The sequence below is a fragment of the Rhinatrema bivittatum genome, chromosome 16 (assembly GCF_901001135.1).
Source record: "Rhinatrema bivittatum chromosome 16, aRhiBiv1.1, whole genome shotgun sequence".
Taxonomy (NCBI): Eukaryota; Metazoa; Chordata; class Amphibia; order Gymnophiona; family Rhinatrematidae; genus Rhinatrema; species Rhinatrema bivittatum.
The window spans coordinates 45,126,006-45,137,636 of NC_042630.1; the positions used below are offsets into that span (position 1 = coordinate 45,126,006).

Consider the following 11,631-nt stretch of genomic DNA (forward strand, 5'->3'; position numbering starts at 1 on the left):
TCAGATTTCTAACTTTTTTCTAATCCTAAACATCTATAACTCTTGGAACGTATAAGAAATTGATAAAAAAAATAAATAAATAAAAGTGAGGCTAGGTGTCCTTTAGATGAAAGACAAATATTGGGCCAACAGCCCAGGAGTCATCAAGAACTCAGCAGGTAAAACCTGTATCACACAATTTGATGTGATCCTTCAGAGTTAACTTATCTAGGTCTGTAAGAACTGCAACTGGATTATATGCATAGGTCTGAGTCAAGATATTCCTACAATGATGCAGTGTGTAAGGGACAGATGAAGGCTTTTTCAATATCCAGCCATCTGAGGCCAACCAAATGTATCTAAAAGATCTGTAACTAGTATTTCAAAACACCAGAAAATCAAACACCAAGCAATGATTGAAACAATAAGGATAAAAACAATCTCTCACCCCATACCTGGGAATTTTTGATTTACAGCTACCCTGATTTTGTTGTGCAGGAGCACTTCTCTCTCTCTCTCACACACACACACACACACACACACACACACACTAGGAATGTGAATCATGTGCCCGATTGTTTTAACGATCTGGATCGGCTGGGGGGAGAAAAAAAATCTGATCGGCATGATTTTTTTGCAAAAAAATTGTTTTTCTGAATAGTGCGCACTAACGCGAGTTAGTGCGCACTATAAAAAAATTGTTACTTAATGGTTTAAAAGTAACATTTGAGGAAATGTTCATTAGCTAGAGGTGCACACTAAGCCCCGCATGCTTGGTGCTGTCCCCCATGGCCATTTTGCTACCAGATATAGCACGCACTAGCCAGAAAGAGAAAAAAAGTGCCAGCAGGCTGCAGCAGTGACAGTGCAAGCAGTAGCCACTAGCCAGTAGCCAGTCTAGCCTCAGCCTGCTCTTTAAATTTAACCACTGTAAATATAATAAATTAATAATAAAGTTTTTTGTTTAGTTTTTCTATAGTATGTTAATGTTTTGAAGCTCAGGTTGCAAGTTTCTTTATTAAATGTTTTGTTTCACTAAAGTAGAATATAGAGAAGTACTTAATTTCATGTTATGTAAAGTTTCTTTAGTTTAATACACAAAGTACTTCATTTTATTTTATTCGACTCTAGTGAAAAAAAAGTTTAGTTTAACACAGGAACTGCAAACTTGAGCACAGTGAATTGGGGGGGGGGGGGGGGGGGAAGAGGGATGTGAAGGGGGAGACAGCCCCTGCATTCAGCAGCTCTGATTTTCTGAAGAGATCTGTCCTTCAGAGACCAAGGAGTGGGACTGCTTGGCCCTTCATCTCCCCCTTTCCCTTCCCTTTGTCAAGCTACCAACCGTTTCCATTTCCCATCCCCCATATATTAAACCATCACCTCAGTGGGAACCTTGGTAACATCAATAAATAAGAGGGCAGCCAATAGGAATACATATTCATTCCTAACTGACCTGAAAAGTGTCAAATTGTATCATTTTCTGTTAGTGTGCACTAACTTCTTGTTAGTGCGCACTAACCCGATTAACAATTTTTTTACGATAAATCGGGGGAAATTCTATTGTATCACACTCTTTAATGATTAATGACAATATTAAAAATATCGGATGATAACTTAAATCGTTAAAAAATGATTCACATCCCTAATACATACAGCCTCCCTTTCATACACACTCTCTATCCGGCTAACTTAACTAGCCAATCATTGGCTGAATATCATCCCCATAATGTTCAATAAGGACATTGCACACTAGAAACAAACAGAGCATCAATAGCACCATAGAGCATTAAATAAAGTAATACAAGGACATATTATCTTCAATGTCTGTTTATAGACCAGTGGAACATTTATTATAAGAGGTAAAAACAAAAAGGAGAAAGACAGGAAAATCCCCCAAAATCAAATAAGACCTGTGCTTTAAATTATGTAGCAGCTTATCTTAAAGAGTTTTTTCTAAATGATCAGGATTGTGAAAGAATTATCCAATTTAACATGACACTTACAAGGAAATCTTAACTGATACCAGGCACCATGCATTAAGATTCTGTTTATTTTGAAGAAACAATTTCCTCTGGATTTGTCTTGCCATAGTAACATCTGGTAAAGTTCCCAACCTTTTGCCTAAATACACTTTCTTTTGAAGCCAGAAAATGAGTTTCAATATGTTATTATTTTCTAATTCAGAGGTAAATGCTACCAACAATGTAGCACTAGACTACTGAGACTCGCTGGATTGAGAGGGATTTAATATTTCAGACCCATCCATTGCAGATGCAGTAGCAACATAAATTATTAACAATTCCCTCATTCTTTCTTTGAGGAAGATACAAAGCTTTAACTATAGATAGAATATTAACAGAGGTCATTTTTTATATTTCAGGAAAAAGCCTATTAAGCATATTTATTGGGAAAACTGATGAAATAAATATAGGGAAAATTAATAAAACAGATTTAAAACTCCATAGATTTTTCCTGTTGTCCAACTTATACTGCAGTACTTTATTGCCATGTGTTAAAGCCAAAAGGAATTTTGTAATGTCTCAATTTGTCCCTCATAATCCATTATCTTCCTAAAGAATCTTGAATTTTAGCTGAGTGTTCTGCAACCTGATGACACACATTTTCAAAAGAAGATATTGCTTTATCAATTCAGGCAGTCAAAGACTTTTCCATAGTTGTCATTGCCAACCATATCCCCTCAATGGTTACTGGAGACTGAAGCACCTCAGCAGAAACAGTAGAAACAATGCCAGTCTCTGTAGAGACACCTGAGCAGAACTGGTTCCAGCATGAGCACAGAAAGGGCTGGAATCCATCTCTCCCAGAACTGAAGATGTGCCCCTTCCTTGAGAAGTCCAAGATCTGGCATTGAGGCTGAGGGGGGTGTCAGTTTCCAGGGAAGCAGAGGAAGAATCTGCAAGCTCACTTCCAACTTGTGCTTGCAAACTAGGGAAAAATGAGTCTAACCCAATTTGGAGCTTGGCTGGTGAGACCCCTGGAGTAGACTCTTCATCTTCTTCCCCATCCAAGTGTAGCCAGGTCTCCATTTGCTATCTGGGCTTCATCCAGGAGTGCTATGGTCCCAGGTTCAAGTCTGGATGAGGGGAAGCTTAACTTCCTGGGTTCCTGGCATGGTTAATAAAATACTGGTGGTGGTTATTATTAGACCTTAGGAAGTACAGGAGAAGCTATAGACAGATCCAGAAAGGAAAAGGAACCGCCTAGGAATATTGATAGGCAGTTTATAAATTTTGAATGAAAGAATAAATAAAAACTTGGTAGCCACAATCACTATCCATACAACAGGTAAAAACCAAAACACAAAAAAGTGAATAAAAGTAACATATCAGGAATCTAATTGCTGTTCAAAATAAAAGTATTTTCGGTAGTTTAAATATTAGAATCCAGCCCAATATGGTGAAAAAAAAAACAGCTTCAAAAATATAAGAATCAGAAAGTTAAAGGTTTCCTTGTTCATTCTGTTCCTACTACTGGTTGTTCTTTGCACCTCTGCACCACCACCCATACCCCAATCCTTTCCCATGGAGGCTCGCTTGAGTGTAGCTTCAAGCATATGCTGTGCCTATAGATGGAAAAATCTCCAAGTACAAAAACTATTCTCAAAAATCCAAAAAGGAATTTCAGACTCCAACCCCTTGCCTTTTCCTTGCAGATCAATGACCCAGCCCCTTGGGATTTCAGGGGGGCTCCCTTCCTTCCAGACTGAACAAAAGCCACAAAACTCTTCAACAATAAAAAAACACTTCTCTTCTTGAGCAATCCAACTCTAGGATGGCCCAGATCAGCAGTAAAACTCTTTCTTCCTTCCTCCTGAACTGGTGAGCAGAGACTCAAAACAAAACTCCAACACCCTGTCTGCCTTCACTCTGAATCATTTATAGCTGAAAGGAGCCTTCCCACAAAAAGGTAGGGATAGAGATGGGGAGGTACAAAATATTCGGAAAACCTCCTTCCCCCAATCTATGATGGAAAAATACCAAGGGATATGTCTAGTGACAGACAAGGCTGGGTCACACAGGTTAAAATAACTAGCCCAAAAATAGAAAGAAGAATGCATTCCCTCGGTGTGTGACTTAGGTGCACTGGCAGCGGTGGCGTACTGCCAAGGCACCACATAGATAGATGGCCCGGGACACCACTGGATAATATCCACTTCTGTCACAAGGGCAAAGACAGCGGTGCTTCTATTCCCAGGCTCAGTGCTCTTCCTTCTGTGCTGATTTCAAAACCTTTTACTCTAAGAAATGAGCATCTGGATACCTCTGTGCTCTTTGTGATACCCCATATAACTTTTGAGATATTTTATGCTTCTGTGTTTGCCATACCACAAATTCTGCCTTGCTGACATACAAACCAATGCTATGCCTTCTGGAGTTTGCTGCCTCTCTTTTCTCTCTCTTACCCCATCTTAGTGTTTTCTCTTTTGTATTGTTGTATTTTTTGCGTTGATTTCAGAATTCCATCAACAGTTATGTAATACAAACAATTATGGGCATTAAGGTTGTGTATAGAAATGTCTTTAATTTTGATTCATTTGATTAATTTTTGGGTTATTTTAAATGTGTTATTTTTATTTTGTGAGCTTTTTTCATTTTTATTTGTTTCAGAAAATAGTACACACTGGGCCTCATTTTCTAAAGTATTGCAGGCCTGCGATACTTTAGAAAATTACGCTACTCTGGGGCGGGGGGGGGCGGGCGGGGGGGCGGTCCTGCGCTAGCCGGCAGTGATCGCACCGCCGCGGTGCGATCACTGCCGGCATTGCGCCCAATAACTACACCATAGAAGGTGTAGTTATTGGGCGCGAAATAGCGAGCGAAAAGGGCCTTACCTTTCCGTTCTGCGCGCTGTCCTCACAGAGTCGGCCCCGGTGATGCCCCCGACTCCTCCTGTTCCGGGGCCGACTCCGCCCAGATTTCAGTAGCGCAGGCCTGCGCTACTTTCGCTAGCTATCGCAGGCTTGCGCTAACAGCGCAAGCCTGCGATAGATTTGGAAAATGAGGCCCACTGTTTGCAAATAGTGTGCATTATTCCCTAATAGTTAGTGCTATTTGTAAATAGTGCACACTATTTTTCAAAATGAATGAACCTGAACATTTTGGATTTCCATGGGGATTTTGTTTTCATTTTGGGTTAAAGCAAACAAATAAAAATGCTTAATTTGGTTTGGATTATCATTCATGTTAAAGTGAATGCACATAGCTTGTGGGCATTGCATACATAAATCTCAGAGACTCATTCCTCCAGATTCCATAAACTCTCTTTTTCTTTATTTAGGTAATATTGGAAGTGTGATTTATGGGGGCAATGACTGATTGTCTTTCTTCAGTTTATGCAAAGTGCCAGCAACATCAAATTCATTTTTTGTCCAAATATCAAGATTAACATTTGATCCTTGAATAAAAAAAACTATAATTTAGCATTTTTAATTTTTTTTTGTTCAACTGGAAAACAAAGTGAATGGAAGCAAAAAACCAAACTGAGATATCTGACTTCATTCTATTGGGGCTTACAACTGTGCCAAATTTGAAGAAGTTTCTTTTTGTACAATTTTCTATTTTCTACCTGATTACTATCCTAGGAAATAGCACTATAATAATGTTGGTCATCACCAGCTCTCGCCTTCATACCCCAATGTATTATCTTCTAGCTAACCTATCCTTCCTAGACATCTGCTTCTCATCTGTCACTGTTCCAAACATGCTAGTGGGCTTTCTATCAGAGAGGCAATCCATTGCCTTCCCATACTGCGTCACACAGCTACATTTCTTTCACTTTGTGGGGAGTACAGAGGGAATCATTCTAACTGTTATGTCATTTGATCGCTATGTAGCAATCTGTAATCCTTTCAAATACAGCATTATTATGAATAAGAAAGTCTGCATTCTGCTGATATCAGGTTCCTGGATAGCTGGCTTTCTCCATGCTATGATCCATGCTATTGTGACTTCCTGGTTACATTTTTGCAAATCTAATGAAATCCGTCACTTCTTTTGTGATATCAAGCCCCTGCTGAACTTGGCATGCTCCAACACTCAACTAAATGAGCTTTTGCTAACCATCATGACTGGATTTATAGCAATAAGTTCATTTCTCTTAACTGTGATTTCTTACATATATATTGGTTCAACTATACTAAAATTCCGATCAGCCCAAGAGAGACACAAGGCTTTCTCTACCTGTGCATCCCACCTGACTGTTGTTCTCCTCTTCTATGGTACGGCCAACTGTACATATCTGAGACCCATCTCAGATAATTCTTTGCAGCAAGACCGAGTGGCTGCTATACTGTTCACAGTTTTCACCCCAGCACTGAATCCCCTTATCTATACTTTGAGGAACCAGGAGGTTAAAAGTTCCCTAAAGAAGGTAGTACACAGGAACCTATTTCCAAAAAGACTGTAATGCTTGTTCATTTTTCTAGTGTTGTACAAATATGTTAATGTTTATGCTCTTTTAAAATGTTTTATTGCTTAATGTTTATGTTAAAATATTTAGTGTATATTGTTTTCTAGGGATGTGAATCGTGTCCTCGATCGTCTTAACGATCAATTTCGGCTGGGAGGGGGAGGGAATCGTATTGTTGCCGTTTGGGGGGGTAAAATATCGTGAAAAATCGTGAAAATCGTTAAAAAATCGAAAAATCGAAAAATCGAAAAACCGGCACATTAAAACCCCCTAAAACGCACCCCCGACCCTTTAAATTAAATCCCCCACCCCCAAATAACTTAAATAACCTGCGGGTCCAGCGGTGGTCCGGAACGGCAGCGGTCCGGAACGGGCTCCTGCTCCTGCATCTTGTTGTCTTCGGCCGGCGCCATTTTCCAAAATGGCGCCGAAAAATGGCGGCGGCCATAGACGAAAAAGATTGGACGGCAGGAGGTCCTTCCGGACCCCCGCTGGACTTTTGGCAAGTCTCGTGGGGGTCAGGAGGCCCCCCACAAGCTGGCCAAAAGTTCCTGGAGGTCCAGCGGGGGTCAGGGAGCGATTTCCCGCCGCGAATCGTTTTCGTACGGAAAATGGAGCCGGCCATACGCGTATGGCCGGCGCCATTTTCCGTACGGAAAATGGCGCTGGCAGGAGATCGACTGCAGGAGGTCGTTCAGCGAGGCGCCGGAACCCTCGCTGAACGACCTCCTGCAGTCGATCTCCTGCCGGCGCCATTTTCCGTACGAAAACGATTCGCGGCGGGAAATTGCTCCCTGACCCCCGCTGGACCTCCAGGAACTTTTGGCCAGCTTGTGGGGGGCCTCCTGACCCCCACGAGACTTGCCAAAAGTCCAGCGGGGGTCCGGAAGGACCTCCTGCCGTCCAATCTTTTTCGTCTATGGCCGCCGCCATTTTCGGCGCCATTTTGGAAAATGGCGCCGGCCGAAGACGACAAGATGCAGGAGCAGGAGCCCGTTCCGGACCGCTGCCGTTCCGGACCGCCGCTGGACCCGCAGGTTATTTAAGTTATTTGGGGGGGGTTCGGGAGGGTGGGGGATTTAATTTAAAGGGTCGGGGGTGGGTTTTAGGGGGTTTTAGTGTGCCGGCTCACGATTCTAACGATTTATAACGATAAATCGTTAGAATCTGTATTGTATTGTGTTCCATAACGGTTTAAGACGATATTAAAATTATCGGACGATAATTTTAATCGTCCTAAAACGATTCACATCCCTATTGTTTTCATCCTATTTTTGGCATTGTTGCAATCATCTTGGGAACCAGTGTTTCTGTTTTTGTTTATACACAAAGGACTAAGCGATGTACATCAAAAAAATGCCTAAAGCAAAAATAGAAAATCTTCAGAAAAACAGCAAAAAACTAACATTAAAGATATGACACAAATTTAAAATGTAATGTTATTTAGGCAAAATTAGTTAATATGAATTTTAACTGGAAGCCAGAAGATATGGCACAGCAAACGATTATTAAAAATCCTACTTTGTCACTATCTTTGTCAGTCCTCTATGCCTTAAAGGAGGTCTTCTGCATATGTAATTAACAAATACCATTGTGAATGAAAACCATAACCATGCACCATTTTGGAAATCATATCTGCGATCCTTCAGGCCTTCTTTTATGTACTGCTAGTGTCACTTTCCTCCTTTGTCAGAGTTCAAGATTTTTGATATTGCTTCAAAATGGAAAACTGAAATCAGTTTTCACACTTCTAGTGTTAACATTAACATTAGGATTAAATTGAAAGCATTTATTTAGTTAGACTTAGATCACATCTTTTCATTGGTAGTGTGGAATTTGAATAAAAAATACCTTTTTCTGGGGTCTTAAAAATCTTTATATTTGATGGATTGACTATATAGAAAAGCAAAGTGAATTTGTAAGAAAAAGAAACATTTTGGGGTAGATTTTAAAAAGCCTACATGTGTAAAACCATTAGATTTACGCGTGTAGGAGGGGTTACACATGCCGGGCCTATTTTAGAAAGGCCCAGCGACATGTGTAAAGCCCTGGGATGCACGTATGACCTGGGGCTTCAAAAAAAGGGGAGGGGGTGGGGTGGTCCAGGGGGGTGGGGGTCAGAGGCTCATGGAAGCAGGAGCAAGAGGTAGGACAAATGTCTGGGGGGTCCTAGATTAGAGTAGGGGGCGGGAGGGTTAGGGGAAGGATAAGGGAGGTTAGGTTAGGAGGGGAAGTTCCCTCCCAGGCCGCTCTGAAATCGGAGCGGCCTTGGAGGGAATGGAGGAAGGACGTGGGCATCGGCACACGCAAGTTGCACAATTGTGCACCCACTTGCATGCAATGACTCCCGATTTTATAACATGTGCATGCGCACTAGTTTTGAAAATCTACCCATTTATATTTTGTTGAGCTTTGCAAGCATATTATTGTTCTATGTTGCTGTTATCTCAAGAAGTGAATGTACTCTTAGAATTTTTTTGAACATCTTGTACTCAAAATATGGAGCGGGCTAGATGTTGACTTGAAGAATGTATTGTGCAATGCTACATCAGATCTTACAATTGATGACAAATAGTATGTATGAAAAATAGGCATCGTTTCAGTATTTGACTTGGTTAAATGACTGGTAGCAGTCCCTAAACTAGGTCTGTGTTTGGACAAATTATGGGCCTCATTTTCTAACACTAGCGTCATCGGGGCGGAGTCGGCCCCGGAAGAGGAGGAGTCGAGGCATCACCAGGGCCGACCCTGTGAAGAAGGTGCAGACAGCGAAAAGGTAAGGAGCCTTTCGCTGCCTATTTCGTGCCCAATAACTACACCTTTTATGGTGTAGTTATTAGTCCGGCTAGTGCAGGACCCCCCCCCCCCCCCCCGTTTTGGCCCCCAGCCCCTCGTTACCGCATTTTTCTAAAGTATCGCAGGCCTGCGATACTTTAGAAAATGAGGCCCTATGAGTCAGTAAGAATAAAGATGTGATGTATGAATGCTTGTCATCAGGGAATACAGCATTGATTGGTTACATGCCCTGTGAGGCACTGGAGGTGGACCCTTGGCTTGGTGCAGGATTGGTACAGCCTCTGGTCGGACCCAGAGAGCGCCTACCACCAGGAGGCGGAGCACACAAGGAGACAGAGGCTAACTGGAGCTTCACCAATAACAGTCCTGGGTTTCCGCAGGTTGAGCCCTTGGGTACCCAGACTGCCTGGACTTAGATGGGCCTCTGGTAGTCTCCCAGAGAGGTAGTGGAGGGGTGTGCCCACCACGAGCAAGGGTGTGCAGCTGATGCAGAGTGGATGGGCTAGACCTGAACTGGAAGCTCCGGAGACCTCAGGGGTGGCAACAGTTCAAGAAGGTTCTCCGGGTGAGACAGGCAGCGCCTGTGGATCTAGCCAAGTGGAAGCCGCGGTTGGTTTCCAAGCAGGTTGTTCTAATGGTCACAGTAGTCTAGAAGAGTGTCTGAGTGAAGTGCAAGGGTCAGAGCCAGAGTATTAGTCCAGGAGAAGTCAGCCAAAGCAGGGGTCAATACCAGAATCAGTCCGGGCATAGTCAACGCAAGCAAGGGTGAGTTCCAGGCAGCAGATGAGAGGTTGGACAGGCAGGTAGTGGTCAGTTCCAGGTGGCAGGCAAGAGAATGGTCAGGCAGGCAAAGGTCAGTACCAAAGGTCAGTCTGAAGAGGTACTACCTGAGAAGGATACAGGAACACACGGAGTCACTGGGAACGGAAGACACAGGAACACGGAGACGCTGGAACAGGAGAACACTTGGAACACAAAGGCAAACTAGCACACCAACGGTGTTGACCCGATTGCAAAGGTGAGGTCCTAGGGACAGGGCCTAGGGACAGGCGCCCCCTCGGGTTTTCCCGCCTTGGGCCCTTTAAATAGCTGCACGTCAGCTGCGTGCGCGCCTAGGAGCATGGCCGAGGACGCCGATGATGCAGAGCCCTGATGGGAGCTCTGCCGTGAGGCCTGCAAGGAGGATGGTGAGTGGGGAGCACAAGGAAGCCATGAACTGGCTGCGGCAGCAAGGGAGGGGTGCCCAGAGCTGGCTGAAGGAAGCGCGAGGTGAGCAAATAGAATTTTATCTCTAATAAATACAATGAAAGATGAGGTGATGAAAGACATTTTGGATCATTGGATAAGGAAGTACTAGCTGTCGCTGAAAGAGTGCTGCCCCTGCTTGGGCTAGCACTACTCTTTGAAGTGCCCACTGTTTCCTCCTCTGCTTCATGTCTAATCTGTCTCTGCCTATGGCGCTCCTGTTCATGGACTTTTACTAACAGCAGGACCTTCACCAATCGGAGACAACTGTACTGTAGGGCGAGTTTCCCTTTCACACGGGAATCACAGACTGTGGTAGGCATGTATGTCTGGTCTTCTGTTAAAGGCCTTAATCTCTCTTGCACCTGCTTCTGCAAAATGTCCAGACAATGCAGCATCTCTGCTGTCATTCCCTCTTCCCTTTTAAAGCCCTCCAAATTTTCCTCCAGAAAATTAACTATAGGGATGATGTCAGCCAAGGTGGCACTTCTGGAACTCACCTCCTTCGTGGCATCCTTGAAGGGCTGCAGGGTTTTTACCAGCTGACTCGTGATTAACCAATCATGATGCCCTAAGGGAATCTGCACACTTATGTCCATTAAACCAGAAAGTTCATGGTGTCTGCTGCTCCACTAACGTCTGCAGAATCATATAGGTGGAATTCCACCGGGTGGCAATCTCTTGAATGAGATGCTTGTGAAGCATCTCAAATCAGTCTGCTTTTGTCTGAGAACCTGCCATGTCTTCAAACTTCTGTGGAAGTGCACTGCTATGTTCCTGCACTTGTGTATTAAGTCCTGCAGGTATTCATTATCTTGGTGCTTGGACTCCAACCCCAGAGCTGACTTCACTACTAGGTGCAGAGTATGTGCTAAACATCGGATGTACTGAAAGCCTCCATCACATATTGCCTTTACCATGTTTGCACCATTGTCTGTGACAAAGAGCCCTGCCTGAAGATTCCTGTCTCTCTGGTGTAGCTGCCAGCCTTCCAGCATCTGTCTGATGCATGCTAGAATATTGGCTGAGGTATGGGCCTCGATCATCAGGTGGGTGTGCAGTAAAGCCCACCTCCATCCTGATACTTGTTCACTAATAGAGCTGCTGCCTGCTCCTGCCTCAGCCAGGTCCCACCAGTGTGCTGTCAGGGAGAGGTAAGAGTGTGCAGCATTCAGTGTGGTC

At 43.4% G+C, this 11,631-nt stretch overlaps 1 protein-coding gene across 1 annotated transcript; it reads left to right on the forward strand.

Annotated features, from left to right (window-relative positions):
- The first annotated feature begins 5,460 nt into the window (after positions 1-5,460).
- On the forward strand, positions 5,461-6,405 carry LOC115077585 (olfactory receptor 12D3-like). The gene has a single exon (XM_029579881.1). The coding sequence runs from the start codon at positions 5,461-5,463 to the stop codon at positions 6,403-6,405; it is 945 nt and encodes a 314-aa protein (XP_029435741.1).
- Positions 6,406-11,631: the final 5,226 nt, after the last annotated feature.